General features: G+C 39.2%; 1 protein-coding gene across 1 annotated transcript in view; it reads left to right on the forward strand.

The window, feature by feature from the left end:
* XRN2 (5'-3' exoribonuclease 2) overlaps positions 1–16,956 on the forward strand; it is a 302,991-nt gene that overhangs the window by 225,701 nt on the left and 60,334 nt on the right. The window contains exons 26-27 of the mRNA XM_033938550.1: positions 1,342–1,473; positions 2,990–3,126. Of these exons, the coding sequence (XP_033794441.1) occupies positions 1,342–1,473; positions 2,990–3,126 (269 nt within the window). The remainder of the gene's footprint in view (positions 1–1,341; positions 1,474–2,989; positions 3,127–16,956) is intronic.

Here is a 16,956-nt window from a genome sequence, read left to right on the forward strand (position 1 = left end):
GCCTGATGGTGGTGAAGTGATGGGAGGTGACCTCTCAGCCCGTTCACAGGGTGACGTTCTCAAAGATTTCTGAGATAAAGTGAGGATGGGAGAGAAAAGTCAGATCTGAGCTGTAAAAAGGATAACCAAGACCCCTATCTTTATTATACTGTATTTCTCCCACTGTTCCAATAGTCTAATGTCCCACTAAAGTGCAGAGGCTATCAGCAAACATAGTGAATCCCCTTAAGATACCCCTATTGACCCTAAGCACATTTCCTCACTCTTGCCCAGTTCATAGTAAAGTGCTTCAGAAAAGGGAAAAGTCTAGATGCTGGATTAAGTCCTTAAGAGTTACACAACTGATTAGTCTAGTGGGCAGGAGGTAACATTATGCTCAATATGAACCCATACCTAGGGCAGGGGGTCATACCAGTCCAGGATTGCCATGACATTTAGCTCTAGAATATTTCAGAAAATCTGGAACTCTTAGTCCCCCCCCCCCCCAGGATCATTTATGTTGGAACATAGATATAGATAGCCTAGGACAGGGGTAGGGAACTCCGGTCCTCGAGAGCCATATTGCAGTCAGGTTGTCAGGATTTCCCCAATGAATATGCATTGAAAGCAGTGCATGCAAATAGATCTCATGCATATTCATTGGGGAAATCCTGAAAACCCGACTGGAATACGGCTCTCGAGGACCGGAGTTCCCTACCCCTGGCCTAGGAGGTCTCTTTTCTTCCAGATGTATGAGAACACCTTCCTCTGTAACAGATGCATGGTAACCTTTGGAATTGCTATTGGAAGCATTTGACAATAGTACAAAAAAATGTAATATTATTTTACAAATAGCTATATCTCCTATCCAGGTGTGTTGTAGTCTAGCCCAAAAATCAAGTGATTTACATAGTTAAGGGATCAAGTTTCCAAAATTCAGCTTGTTGAAAGAGTTCAGATCTTCAGATAATCATACCCATAAAGGCATTTATCTTATAAATCCTCATCCAGTGCTGATAAGTAGTTTGGATTTTGAGGCATTCATCTTGAATCCTAATATTGAACCATAGGTTTTCAATTCAGTTAGAAGATGATGGAGGAAATTGACAAAGAGCTCCCAAAGATCATGGTTGACCATCCCTGCTTTAGACACTCATTCCAGCTTTACAGCCACATGGGAACTTTCATGCATGAGAACTGAAAAGTATATACTTCCCAGAAAGCTCTGGAAGAATCCCATGTGCTGTCCAAGTTTGTGACCCATATGTGTGATTTATAAACTGCTGTCTTCAGAGGACACCTTATTTTGATAAGCAGATTTGCTTTTGCAGGATGATTATTTGATTTTCTTATTTTATTTAGAAAACCTTCACCAACACTAAAGCCAGGTGATTGGGAAAAATCAAATAATGACAGATCCTGGAGGCCACAGATTGGCTTCAATCCGAACAGAAAGCAAGTTCACCTAGATTCTTCAGCATTCAGAACCTTGGGGTGAGTACTACTTGGAGCACTTGGTCATGAAAACCATACCCACTCCCCCCTCCATTCTTTAAAGGCTTCAGAACTGGAAAATGTGCTTACTGGTATTTTGAAGTTTTCTTAAACTTTTTATGGCAGTTGTTTTTGGTAGGGGAATGTGCAGTCCTTCTGAAGGGTAGTGCATCTTTAAAAAGTTCAGCCTTGCTATATATTTTTTTTTTTAATTTTTAATTTTGCTTTTGAGTGCTGCCCTTACTTCTGACAAAGATATTTCTAGTTCAATAGGTGTGTCATTCTGGATGGACAGGTAATATCCCAGTGCTCTCAAGCCGTGCAGAAGGAATCCAGCTTTTGAATCCCTCCTACTTCACCAGAGGGTTCTTCTGCTCCCATAAGTTTTTTCTTTCCAAATGTGAGCCAGAAGGAGTCTTTCTGCTCTGTTCTGCTTATTTCTTTATTTTTGTCACTTTTCTTGGTCTTTTTGCTTCATTTCAGTGTAGCCAGCCTGCAGAACCTTTTTTGGAGCTTGGGGGTCCATTCCCCTTGTAGCAATGTTCGTTCATTTATAAATTACAGTTCATTATTGATTGTTACAACTTTATATGAGCAGATCAGAACCTTGTTTTTGGAGAGTTCCCTATGTCTCTCCTCCGAGCTCTCGCATGCTTTGGCGTGAACTGAACAGGGCAGCAGAGACTGGGAAGAAAGAGTAGGTGCTCAAAAAGCTGTGATTGACATCTTTCTGCAGTATGCTTGCAAGAATGGATCAAGTACCCTATTTCAGCATACCATCCGAATGGTTCATAGACAAAAGCGCACGACGACAAAAGCACGCAGACAACTGAGCGCAAGGCGGAAGCGCGCCGAAGAAAAACAGTATTTTAAGGGGCTCCAACGGGGGGTGTTGGTGGGGAACCCCCCTCACTTTACTTAACAGAGATCGCGTCAGCATTGTGTGGGGTTTGGGGGGTTGTAACCCCCCTCATTTACTGGAAACTTAACTTTTTCCCTCTTTTCTAGGGAAAAAGTGAAGTTTTCAGTATAATGTGGGGGGTTACAACCCCCAAACCCCCTACAATGCCGGTGCGATCTCTGTTAAGTAAAGTGGGGGGATTCCCCCCACCCACCCCCGTCTGAGTCCTTTAAAATACTGTTTTTCTTCGGCGCGCTTCCACCTTAGAAACATAGAAAGATGACGGCAGAAAAGGACCAAGGCCCATCAAGTCTGCCCACTCTATAGAGCCTCCCCTTAAGATTAGCCAATGTTTGCGCTCAGTTGTCTGCGCTGGGTTGTCGGCACGCCTTTGTCGTCGCGCGCTTTTGACCTGTCACCCATCTCTATCTACTGGAAAAGATATTATCAAGATAAGAACCTAATCTCTTTTTATTGCTGAATAATAACTTCTGTATTACATCTATCGTGACTTACAAGCATCTTTTATAATACTTCACTGCTAATATGAACTGTATTAGTAAAATGGTTTGCTTATTGCAATTATCAAAATATATATTAACTTTCTTTTCTTAGCCATGTTGTGCCTAAAGATAGAGGGTATTCAGGAAGTGGATCATATAGTAATGCCCCACCTCCTGGAGCTTATAATCCAGGAAATTCATACAGACCACCTGCAAGATCACAAGCACAGATTCCATCTCTTTTACCAAGTAAGTGTTCTAGAATCACCAAGTTTATAATTTTTTTTATTATTATTTAGTACTCATCTGTTCAGTAGTTGTTCAGTGGTTTATATTCAGGTACTGTAGGTGTAACCCTATACCTGGAGGGCTTACAATCTAATTTTAACTGAGATATTGCAGGGTTAAGTGACTTGTCTACTACTACTATTAATTATTTCTATAGCACTACTAGACGTATGCAGTGCTGTACAGAGTCACAAAGAATAGAACAGTCCCTGCTCAAAAGAGCTTACAATCTAAACAGCCAGGACAGACAAACAGGATGTCTGAGGTCACAAGAACTTTAAACTAAGAAACCCAAAATGAAAGAATATTGAAATAGTAACTAGAAATTCTTTCAACATGGACTAGCTGTGTACGCAAGCAATATTTTAAAAAACACCCAAAAGGGCAATGCAACAATGAAAAAGTATATTTTAATGTGAACAGAGAGTCATCAGTTTTTTCAGCTCTCAAAGGGACATATCCTGCAAATAAGAGTTGTTAATTCTCATTAACCCATGCGGGTTATTTTCTGTGAAACATCCCAGGACTTCTCTGGTGCACAATTAGTGAAAAAAATCAAAATAGTGTCCTAATGAGTAAACAAGTGAATATATCTCACAGTCTAGTTCATGTATTCGTATCTATCATATGCGTCTATAAGCTGTGTCTATGATTTGCTCTCATGATATCCAGTTCAAAAATCATTGTGACAGTCCAAATGCTTTACTATCAATGCAAAAACGATTGAACAACTTGTGTACTTATCTTCTATATGTGATTGTCAATCCGCCATCCCAGTAGCGTGCCAAATTCAATGGCTCAACAGAGCATCCATGGGATTCCTCATTTAAGTGTTTCTCAGCCTGCATCCCAAACCATCCATAGGTCAAAACTTACTTTATTTAGATCTTCTTGAAGTTTCTGAAACATACAAAACTGTGATTTATAATACAAAAAGTTGAACAGGAAAAAAAAATAGTTGAATGTGCTCATACTTAACTTTCGGCTTTTCCTTATGGCATAAGTTATTAATGAAAACAAATGTTATCCCAGAACAAGCAGGCAGCATATTCTCACATGTGGGTGACATCATCCATGGAGCCCCGGTATGGAAGGTCCCAAGTGCATTCCACTTTAAGAACTCTAGAAAGTTCACGACTGACCACACCGCACATGCGCGAGTGCCTTCCCACCCAACGTAGGCGTGCAGCTCCTCAATTCAATATTTTCCGCAGAGCTGTAAAGTCGTGTCATTGAACATTGGTTCTTTTTCTGCCTTGCCTTCCTGCACACGTATAATTTTTCTGTCTTTTTTTCCGGTCTTTTTTCCCTCTGTCTTCTAATAAAAAGAAGACCCTTTTTTCCTTGTCATCTTCAAAGAAAAGATATGAATGTATGGCATGGCTTCCTGGTGGAGTGGAGCAGTCGAGGAACATGTCTGAATTCAGAGAATCTTCTGCCCAGAAGTATGCAACAAAGACAATTACTTCTCATTTTGGAAATTGAAGTTCCTTTTTGTGTCTTTTTTAAGACTAAACTAAACTAAAACTTAAGTTTATATACAGCATCCTCTCCATAATTATAGAGCTCAGCACGGTTTACAAAAGCTTAATATAAGGAAGGAACAGCATAATGGGGTTGGAGGTTGAGTATAGGGGGGTAGAGAGCCTTACATTTTTGTGAATAGCCTAGTTTTTAGATGCTTTCAGAATAGTTGGAAGGAGTCCAGATTCCTTAGTGGGGCAGAAAGGTTATTCCAAAGCCCTGTGATTCGGAAAAAGAGAGATTTCCCTAATCTTCCTGCATAGAGGATACCTTTTAGCAAGGGGAAGGATAGTTTAAATGTTTGGGTGGACCTGGTGGTAACGGGACTCAAGGAGTTCCAAGATAGTGGAAGGAGGGAGGATGCCGTGTAAGATCTCAAAAGCTAGGCAGGCGCATTTAAGACTATGTTTTGTTTACCTATGTTTTGAGTGTTTTAACTTTATGATGCTTTTGACCATATATTATTATGCTTTAAGCAATTTCTGGAAAAGTGTCTAAAAAATTTGAATGAGTGAATAAATGACTAAGAAAATATGTTACGAACATAAGAGGATCTATGAGAGAGAAAGGATTGTAGAGTGGAGTAGCTGGTTTGGATGGCAGTTCCTGCATGATATTTATCTGCTATTATGTTCTATATATCTTGGAATATACAGTAGACCCCCGTGAATTCACGGTTTGCAAATCGCGGACTCAGTCATTCACAGTATTTTCTAACTGCCTCTTCCGGTCAAAAAATACAGGGAATGACTGAGTCCGCGAATCAGCCTGCACAGCCATCGATTCCAATCAGCCTTCTGCACAGCCGATTCCTCCTCCTCCTCCTCCTCTCCCCCCCCCCCATCAGCCAATCAGCCTTCTGCACAGCCGAGTCCTCCTCTTCTCCCCCATCAGCCAATCAACCTTCTGCACAGCTGATTCCTCCTCCTCCTCTCTCCCCCCCATCGGCCTTCTGCACAGCCAAACTGCCTGCTAGTCTAAATATTGGGGTTTTTTAGCACCCACCGCCGCCCCTGCAGCCCTCTCCCGCCTCCAATCCACTCCTAAACCACATTTGCAATTTTTTAGAAATTCGCAGGTGCTCCTGGAATGGAACCCCTGTGAATTTCGGGGAGTACTGTAAACAAATAACAGAAGGAAAGGAGTGGGATTCTGGTTTTATCGTATATACTCGAATATAAACCAATCTGAATATAGACTGAGGTGACGTGTCGTCGTCCCCGTCCCCCCCCCCCCCCCCCCCGGGCAAAAAGTTTGACTTGAATATAAACTGAGATTAGAAATTTGAGTGATCCTTGTGAAAAAATCTACAAAGACTAGACATCCTTGCCATAAGTTTTAACACAATTTTTTAAACTTAGCGCAAAAACACAAGTTATTCAAGTCTATTCTTCAGGAAAAAAGGCCCAAAACCCAAAATCTTCCAGCAAAACACTGTAGGCTAATCTAAATACATACCTGTTCCTAAAGTATCTAGACAACTGATCCTCTCTTCTCTCTCCCCTCTATAGCGATTAACTTGTTCTATTGATCACTCTCTCCTCAAAAATGGATTTCCTGTCCTATTAACCCTCTTTCTTCCTCCCCTCTTAAAGTCAATCAATTTGTACCTTTGCTTAATCTTTGTAAACCACATAGAACTTCACGGTATTGCGGTATATAAGCTGTTATTATTATTATTAATAATCTTCTTTACTTTCCATGACTGGTTTCTCAATCTCTCTCTCACTTTTTTCTTTTTCTTAATTTAAATCAATGGTTTTTAAACCTGCCCTGGAGGACTCCTAGCCATTCAGGTTTTCAAGATATCCGTAATGAATATGCTTGAGGCAGATTTGCACATAATAGAGGTGACAGGCATTCAAATATGCCTCATGCATATTTATTAGAGATATCTTGAAAACCTGATTGACTGGGGGTCCCCAGGTTTATGAACTACTGATTTAAACAATAGAGATTTAAATCATTAATCAAGAACAGGCAGTACAATACAGCAATAGTCCTCTCTTTTTTATCTCAGTAACTTTTAAACATATTAAAATGTTTCCAGTAAAAGAAAATGGATCAAAAGTTTTGTACATCACAGACCTGTTGACTCAGTTAACTTAACTGTATGAGAAAAGTCAGATTCTTTAAAAGACACAAGCATTTTCTAGTACTCTCATACCCCAAGGCCTGGTTCTGTATAGGACACCGGTCCTGGGCATCCTATACAGAATCGGGCCTACATCCGCCCAAAGTTAACCCGATTCTGTAACCGACGTCCATGTTGCAGACGCCGATTGCAGAATCGGGTTTAACATGCCCAACCCCCCTCCCCGGACCCCCCAACAGCCCCCCCGAAGATCGCCTGCAGGAGGGTGCACAACTCCACCTGCCGGACCCCCCAACGCCCCCCCTAAGATCGCGGGCAGGAAGGTGCTTAACCCTTCCTGCTGACAGAACCCCCCCCCCCCGACGCTCGCAGCAGGAGGGTACCAACCCCTCCTGCCTTCCCCCCCAACGACCCTCCCGAAGATCACAGCAGGAGGGTACCCAACCCCTCCTGCTGGCCCCCCCCCCAAGATCGCCGGCAGGAGGATGCCCAATCCCTCCTGCCAGACCCCCCCCCAATGAACTCTCTTACCTCGGAACCCCCCCTTGGCCTTACCTGCAAGTTGGACCGGACGGCTCCTCGCACGTCCGGCCAGCAGGCTCGCCTACATCCAAATGAGGCGGGCCTGCCCAACCCATAGGATCCTAGGGCCTGATTGGCCCAAGCGCCTAAGGCCCCTCCTATAGCAGGAGGGGCCTTAGGCGCCTGGACCAATCAGGCCCTAAGATCCTGTGGGTTGGGCAGGGAAGGGGCGGGCTGGCCTCATTTGGACGGAGGCGGGCCTGTTGGCCGGACATGCAAGGAGCCATCCGGTCCAACTTGCAGGTAAGCCCAAGTGGGGGGTTCTGGAGTGGGGGGGGTTCGTTGGGGGGTTCTGCAGGAGGGGTTGGCGCACCCTCCTGCCGGTGATTTTAGAGGGGGCCGGCAGGAGGGGTTGGGTACCCTCCTGCCACGATCTTTGGGAGGGTCGCTGGGGGGGGTCGGCAGGAGGGGTTGGTACCCTCCTGCTGTGATCTTTGGGAGGTCCGTTGGGGGGGCTTGGCAGGAGGGGTTGGGTACCCTCCTGTCGTGATCGTCAGGGAGGCGGGTTCTGTCAGCAGGAAAGATTGAACACCTTCCTGCCGGCGATCGTTGGGGGGGGTGGGGGGTCAGATTCTGTCGGCTTGAGGGGTTGGGCACCCTCCTGCCGCGATCGCTGGGAAGAGGGGAGACTTGCGGCCGTAGCCATGGCCGTTATACTAATCACGGCAGGGAGATCCTTTCCGCGATTAGGTACAGCAGCTGCACCTACTTAACATGTAGGCCAGCATTTTGAAAGCCTACATTGTAAGCGTATCCCGTTCTGCTAGGGAGACATGTAGGGCCGCCTAGGTTCACTTAAGGCTACCACCTAGCCTTAGGCGGGCTGGCGGGCCTCTCTAGGCTCCCTGGAGGCGCCTTCAATATAGGTGTCCTGCTTGGGGAGCTTTTTTTTTTTTGGAAAAGTGCCTCCCGATTGGCTGATTACAATCGGGAGCACTTTGCAGAATCAGGGTCCAAGTGTATAAGATCACTGGAAGGGAGCGCTTACCGATTGGTACAGACTTCATGAAAGACTTATAAAAAAATTAGAGAGTCATGGGATAGGAGGTAATGTCCTGGTATGAATTAAGAACTGGTTGAAAGAGAGAAAACAGTGAATAGGTTTAAATGGTCAATATTCTCAATGGAGAAGGGTAAATAGCGGCAGTAAGTTATGCCGTCACAAATTCGGTCCTATTAATTCAATGAAGCAGTTGCGAGGTGAAACACTGGCCATCGTTGGTTGGGCAGTATCTCATCAGTGAAAAGGTAAGTTCTGGGGGGGCGTGGCTTGGAGCGCGTAAAATGGTGGCATAACCGCGGAGCTCCCCGAACCCAGACAACTAACGGAAAGGAAACAGCTGATTTGACTCGCTCACCCGCGTTATAAATAAATAAAAATAACTTCGGAAATGGCTACAACAAGGCAGGGAAAATCGGAGAAGCCGTGCACTTCGGGTGTTTCGGCAAAAAGATCTAAAGTTACCCCGGTGTCGCCGTCGAGTGTACCGATCGCGTTGGAAACTGAGGAATTCTCAGATAAAGCAGATATAATGGCAGAGCTGTTTAAAATTAAATTAATGCTGACAGACAACGCTAGTAAAATTTCGGAGGTCAAGGAGGAAGTGCTAAGTCTGAAGCAGGAGATCCAGACTGAAAGGCAGAGGATGTCTGTGATTGAAGAGAGTCGAACTGCTGGAAGCTGTCACACAAAAGTGTGAAAGTGAAAGACAGACTGTAGAAAGCTTGAAAAATCAGCTGATAGATTTAGAGAATCGGGGAAAAAGGAAGAACATAAGAATCCTTGGTCTGGCCGAACATCTTGAAGGGGGAGACACTATATAGTTTTTAGAGAACTTATTACCTAAACTGTTACAGTTAAACTCCAAGTGGCCATTGGAAATAGAACGGGCACATAGAATCCCTTCTAAAAGACCAGTGAATCAGAATAGCCCCAGACCCTTAATTTTTAAAGTTTTAAGATACCAGCAAGCTTTAGAAATCTTGAAAGTAGCAAAAGCAAATAAAAATTTAAATTATAAAGGGTCTAAATTGATGTTGGTCCCAGATTTTGCAAAACACACTGCAAACATAAGGAAGCAGTTTCTTATGCTGAGACAGCAGTTAAAAGACAAAGGTTACATGTATGGCTTATACTATCCATCTACAATGAGAGTGTCTACTGGAAATAAGTCCTGGTATTTTCAAGACCCTGCAAAACTTAAAGAGTTTCTATCACAAGAGGAACCGATGTCTACATGAAGGAAAATTGATTAAAGAAAAAGAAAATGGAGAAGACTCATTTTGAAGAGAAGAGGGGGAAAAAAAAAAGGGGGAAGAAAGAAGAAAAAAGAGGAAGAGGATTGATATTAGAACAAGTTACTTTTACTGCATTTGAAGATCTTTTGACTAAGTTTTCTAATATTTTGAATGTACTGATATATTCTTAATTTACTAAGAAATTAATTTATTTATGAGAGTTATTATAAATATATATATTTACTCAACTACTAATTACTAATTAATATGAATAACAATATTTGATTAATATAAGAAGAAAAATATAGGATACTGAATATTTCAAAAAGGGATTATTAATAAAATAGGACATAATTTTAGAATTTTATTAATAAATATGAAATATATATTTTATTCAAATATTTATTTATATTGAATATATTATGAATGATTTTTACATGAGAATGTTTCAAATAAATTGGTTAGATGCTGTTTTTTATTTAAATTAACCTTTTGTAATCCGCCTTGAACTGCAAGGTAATGGCGGAATAGAAATCCCTAATGTAATGTAATGTAATATTAACTGTATGAATGAATATATTTAAATTAACAATGAATATTTAATATACAAGGTATTATAGTTAAATTTGAAATATGTTAAAATAATATTAAGATGGGACATATATTACTTTGAAGAGAAGATATGTTTATAATTTTTATGAATTAATTAAATGTGTCTTAATATAATTATATATTTACCTAGATACTAATTGATATGAAATACAAAAATTATTAAATAAAGGGTTAAGTCTAGGGAATTGGGATTTTTAAAGAAGGGATATTTAATAAGGAGGTAAAGAATTTATATACTAATTATTTATATGAATAATTTATATGAATGAAAATTTACATGAATAAATTATTTCTATGAATAATTTATATGAATATTTATATTGAATTCATAATAGATAATTTTATTCAATAATGTTACAATGAAATTATCAATATTAATGTTAATAATTATTAATTGAATGATTGACTATATATAGATATAAATAATTAAATAATTACATATGTGGGGGGGAAAAAAAAGAATAGCTGAATTTTTTGAGATATGTTAATTCAATATGGAGGGATATTAGTTGCCTAGGTGAGGGGGTTTAGGGTCTGCTATTCCAATGTGTGTTCCAGGACAGACAATGATTATGGGAGGGAGGGGAGGGAGAATAGAGGGAGGGAGGGGGGTTCGGAGGAATAATATATTTATGAGGAATGAAAATGGGAAAAATTTGAATTGTCTCTTTATAATTTTATTTTTTTTGGGGGGAAGGGATGGGGGATTGGATGAAGGAAATATATCTAATAAATGTCTGAGGTCTGGTCATGTTTATTATCATAGAAGTATTTGCCAAAATTTAATTATAAAATAGATGGATATAAAAATTTATTCTATTAATGTCAATGGTTTAAATCATCCTATTAAGAGAAAGAAAGTACTAACGTTCCTTAAAAAGCAAAATGCGGACATATATTTCATTCAAGAGACGCACCTTTCTGAGATTGAATCTAAGAAGTTATCTGGGGGTTGGATTTCTAAATGTTTCTTTGCACCTGCAGTGGGGAAAAAAGCTGGGGTTGCTGTCCTGATAAATAGGAAGTGCAATGCTGATTTCAAATTAATAAACTATGATCCTTTAGGAAGATGGGTGCATATCAAAGTGGTTCTGGGAAATACAACCCTGAATTTATTCAATTTATATGCTCCTAATTTGAATCAAATGGAGTTTTTCAAACAAGTTCAACAATTACTGTTACCACTGGCTGCTTCTAATTTAGTCGTAGCAGGGGATTTCAATGCTGTAATGGATCCGATTTTGGATAAGAGACCAAGTAGAATTATGAAATCGTTAGGTTTAGATAATTTGGTTCAATCTTGTAATTTAGTTGATATATGGCGTATTCTTCATTTTAATGATCAGGAATTCTCTTTTTGTTCTCAGGTCCACAAATCTTTCTCACGAATTGATTATATATTCGTGTCTAATAATATAGCGCAGCGTGTGATGAATGCAGTTATTGATCCCATTGTAATTTCAGACCATGCTGGTGTGTGGATTGACTTTCAGAATAATGATATAGTACATTTTAATCCAATTTGGAGATTTGATAATATTTTACTTGCGGATTCGAACTTTCTGGAAGATCTTAAATTAAAGATGAATGAATTTTTTCAAATTAATAATTCAGATAATATTAATGCTGAGATTTTGTGGGATGCATTTAAGGCAACAATAAGAGGAAATATTATTTCATATTCAGCATTTATTAAAAAACAACTTAAAAAACAATATGTTGATTTGGAAAAACAAATTAAAGTATTAGAAAATAAATTAATTGAGAAATGGGAACATAATACATTACAAAGTTTATTAAAAATAAAAGCGAAATATAATGAGATTTCTTCTCAATTTGTGAGGAAAGATATCTTCTATAAGCAAGTTCAGTACTATGGTAATTCAAACAAAGCTGGAAGATTATTAGCAAATTTTCTTAAAGCAAAAAAAGGAAATCTAAGATTATTGCAATTAAAGATACACAAGGCAATACACACACTAACACTAAAGATATTTTAATACAGTTTCTTGATTTTTATAAAGATTTATATTCTTCTGAATCTTAAGAAAATAAAGAACAAGATGGTTTAAATTTCTTAAATTCATTTACTGGACCAAATGTTCCAGATCATATAAAAAGAAGTTTAGAAGATCCTATATCTTTAAAAGAAATACAATCAGCATTGAAGTCTCTTAGAGTTGGATCCGCTCCGGGTGGTGATGGATATACTGTTGAATTTTATAAATCATTTCAAAATATTATCTTACCATATTTATTAAATTTATATCAATACCAAATGAATAATGGGAATATATCAGGTACTATGGCTGATTCGGTAATTATTGTCTTACCAAAACCAAACAGGGATCCTACCTTGGTTTCAAATTACAGGCCTATCTCTTTATTAAATGTAGATGGTAAATTGATTGCTAAAGTATTAGCAATAAGATTTGCAAAAGCTCTTCCTTTTATTATTGATGTACACCAAACAGGATTTATTGCTAAAAGACACTCATCAAATAATACTAGATTAGCATTTCACTCTTTAAATTTAGCGAAAAACATGAATGATCCAGCTTTTATGCTATCTTTAGATGCAGAAAAAGCATTTGATAGAGTGGAATGGAATTTTATGTATCAAGCTCTGGAATGGTTTGGAATAGGCCCCGGTTTTATTAAAATGATTCAAACTTTGTATAGCTCTCCTGGTGCAAGATTATATATTAATAACACTTTATCAGATAGATTTAACTTGCGTAGGGGAGTTAGACAAGGATGTCCTTTGTCCCCCTTACTTTTTGATGTTGTTTTAGAACCCTTATTAATTGCAATTAATCAAACTAAGGAGATAAAGGGAATACCATTCTCTTACTGGGAATTTAAACTTTCTGCATATGCAGATGATATATTATTATATTTAAGAGAACCGGGGAATACTGTTCCATGTTTACTGAATCTTCTAGAGAAATTTGGAAAATTTTCTGGATATAAAATTAATTGGAGTAAATCGGAAATTCTTCCAATTAACGTTCATTGTACCAAAGGATTATTTGATTCATATTCATTTATTTGGAAAGAGGAAGGTTTAAAATATTTAGGAATTATTATTAAAAATACAATTGAAGACACAGTCAAAGAAAATGAAAAACTTTTATTAAAAAAAATTACAGAAATGTGTGAGCAATGGAATCCTTTACATCTTTCTTGGTGGGGAAGAGTTCAAACAATTAAAATGATGATATTGCCTGTGGTTTGTTATCAAATGAGTATGATACCAATATTTTTTCAGGGGTCATTCTACAAAAAGTTAAATAATGTTCTTACAAAATTTGTTTGGTTTGGGAAAAGACCCAGAATTGCTTTAGTATCTTTACAAAGACCGATTGTGGAGGGAGGGGTAAATTTTCCAAATTTTTATAGGTACCATCAAGCCTATATTCTAAGACAGGGTATGTATTGGATCCTCCCAGATCTCATGGAGAATGTACCGGATTGGCTATATCTAGAATGGCAGCTCCTGTTCCCATTACATTTAGAACATCTAATTAGTATAAAAATGCCTAGACGATATAAAGATAATAGAATACTATTGGATACTTGGAAAACATTAAGATATATTAGTAATCTATCACCAGAGCCAATTGCTAAATCGTTAAATCAATCTATTTGGGTAAACTCCAGGATCAAGATTGGCGGATACAAAATCGTCTGGAAACAATGGATAATTGCAGGTATACGAACATTGAATGATGTTATTTCAGAAGGATCAATGCTTAGTTTTTCACAATTGCAACATAAATTTGGATTAAATAAAACACAATATTTTAAATGGATGCAATTGAAGCAAGCTATTCAGGCAGGGTTCCCTGAATGGAAAGATCTTAATACCCAATATAGTCTGCAGGTTCTATGTTTCCAGGCGGATTTTTTGGGTCACCAAGCCGCAAAATGGTATAAATTGTTATATGGATTTTTAAATTAAAAAAAAGAAAACTGGACTTAGGGATATTTGGAGTATTGAGATTGGTCAGACAATTTCTGAGTCTCAATGGCCACGATTTTGGTCCTGGAGATTAAGATCTACAAAGTCAGCATCTATGAGTCAAACTTGGATGTTTTTGTTACATAGAGCTTTATGGACCCCTACGCGCTTACAAAAGATAGATAGTACTAGATCTAATAGATGCTGGCATTGCAGAGTAGAAGTTGGGACATTAGACCACTTAATTTTTTTTTGGCCCTGTGTAAATGCATTTTGGAAACTAATTTGGCCCCAAATTAATGAATTATTAGAAAATCATGTAGGACTCTCATATGATACTATACTATTTGGTACAGCTATGAGAACTCAGAGTCCGCTTTCAGCAAACAATAACAAACTATTATTAATATTGACAGGGGTCGCCATGCAACAAATAACTCAAAATTGGAAGGATTATACCAAATTAAACTATACATTTTGGTGGAATTCAGTTTGTCATATATACAAAATGGAAAAAACAATAGCATTACAACAGGGAAATATTCATAATTTTAAGAAAATTTGGGAACCATTGACTCATTATCCCAATGATCAGATTTCATAGCACATTAGTAATAATTATATTAGAATGGGGAGGGGAATGTATATTACGTGGAATTAAGAAATGAAAAAAGGGGAGGGTTATATTTTATGTGATTAAATGAATTATTTGTAATTACAATTTTTCATGTATTAATTGATGATAATATGTACAATTCAAATATTGTAAGAATGTAAAAATTTATAAATAAAATTAAAAAAAAAAAAAGAAAAGGTAAGTTCTAAAACAATATAACTTCAGATTAAAACTTAGAATGTGAATAATTTTTTGTCATTTAATCTGGAGGGTTTTTTTAGCCTATGAAGTAATTATCCTCTCTAGTTGTGAGGTGGGTTTGCTCCCTGATGGGGTTCTGGGGCTTTATTCCTCCAGTATCTCCATTTCTTTTCCTATTTATTCAGCTTCTTCAGATATGTTTAAATGTATGATTGCAAGCTGAAGGAGTTATCATGTGAGTATAAACAGTGGAGTCCCCCTGGGGTCTGTGCTAGAACCACTGCTTTTTAACATATTTATAAATGATCTAGAGATTGACATAACTAGTGTGATAAATAAATTTGCTGATGAGACAAAGTTATTCAAAGTTGTTAAATTGCAAGAGAATTGAGAAAAATTGCAAGAGGACCTTGTGAATCTTGGAGACTGGGTGTCAAAATGGCAGATGACATTTAATGTGAACAAATGCAAAGTGATGCATGTTGGAAAGAAGAACCCAAACTATAGCTATGTGATGCAGGGTTACACGTTAGGAGTCACTGCCCAGGAAAAGGATCTAGGTGTCATTGTTGAAGATCAGTGGTCTCAAACTCGCAGCCTGCCAGGTACCATTTTGAAGCCCTTGGTATGTTTAGCATAATCACAAAAGTAAAATAAAACAGTTTCTTGATCTCTTTAGCTATAAATTACAATATTATTATTAAGACTTAGCCAAAAGGAAAGATTTATATACTATAAAGAGTTTTACCTCATGCAAAATTGTCATTTCTTTAATAAGACATTAACTATTTTTTCTGAGGCCCTCCAAGTACCTACAAATCCAAAATGTGGCCCTGCAAAGGGTTTGAGTTTGAGATCACTGTTGAAGATGCATTGAAACCCTCGGCTCAATGTGCGGCGGCTAAGAAAGCAAATAGAATATTAGGAATTATCGGGAGAGGAATGGAAAACAAAGATGAAAATATAATAATGCCTATGTTATCCCAGGACAAGCAGGCAGGTATTCTCACTAGTGGGTGATGTCATCAGACAGAGCCCCGGTACGGACGTCTCACAAGCACGTGTTGCTTGTAGAAACTTAAAAGTTTCTAGATGCCCGCACCGCGCATGCGCCGGTGCCTTCCCGCCCGGAGATCCGGGCGTGTCTCCTCAGTTCTTTTCTTTCCGCGGAGCTGAGAAGTTCAACTTCATCATGCGCTAGCTGAATTCAGTTAAATTTGCCTTCCTTGTCCGCGTTTTCGCTTTCTTTTAATACAGTTAACAGTACTTTTCTTTTTCAGTAAAAAAGATTATTTCCTCCGGCGGGTCGAACGGGCCGGCCACGTGGCTCAGGCCCACTGGCTTCGACCTCGCGGCGGAGATTTTCTGGCCTATGTCCCGGCCAATCACCGGGTTTAAAAAGTGCAGCAAGTGCCAACGCGCGATTTCACTTACGGACCCTCACCGGCGCTGTTTGCAGTGTTTGGGCCCTGACCACATTCCGAAATCGTGCAGGCCTTGCTCTACCCTTACGGCACGCTCATTCAAACGGCGTTGCCTATTGTGGGAATCGATGTTCAAGATGGACGCAGCTAAGGATCCCTCAGCCTCCACTTCATCTGATACCTCCCCGGTTCGGGCGAAACCGGTATCGACCCCTCCTGCATCGAGTGTGGTGAAACCGGCATCGTTCATCCCGACACCATCCACGAGCTCGACGTCGGTGCCTGCCCCGGTCTCCTCGGTTCAGGTACCTCTTCCTTCCACAGTGCCACCAGTGGTCATCAAAGTGCCGAAAGCTACTAAGCAGAAGCACTCGACCTCGAAGGAGCGCGATGACCGTGCAGGAGGACCCCCTTTCGGTGCGGATCCCTCCTTATCGGCTTCGCTACGGTCCATGCTGGAAGCTCAATTCGTTGAGCTCATGCAGACCATCGGACCCGGGCTCATCGCTGCCATACAGGGTGACCTCCCGGTACC

The sequence above is a fragment of the Geotrypetes seraphini genome, chromosome 3 (assembly GCF_902459505.1).
Source record: "Geotrypetes seraphini chromosome 3, aGeoSer1.1, whole genome shotgun sequence".
In the NCBI taxonomy this organism is placed as follows: Eukaryota; Metazoa; Chordata; class Amphibia; order Gymnophiona; family Dermophiidae; genus Geotrypetes; species Geotrypetes seraphini.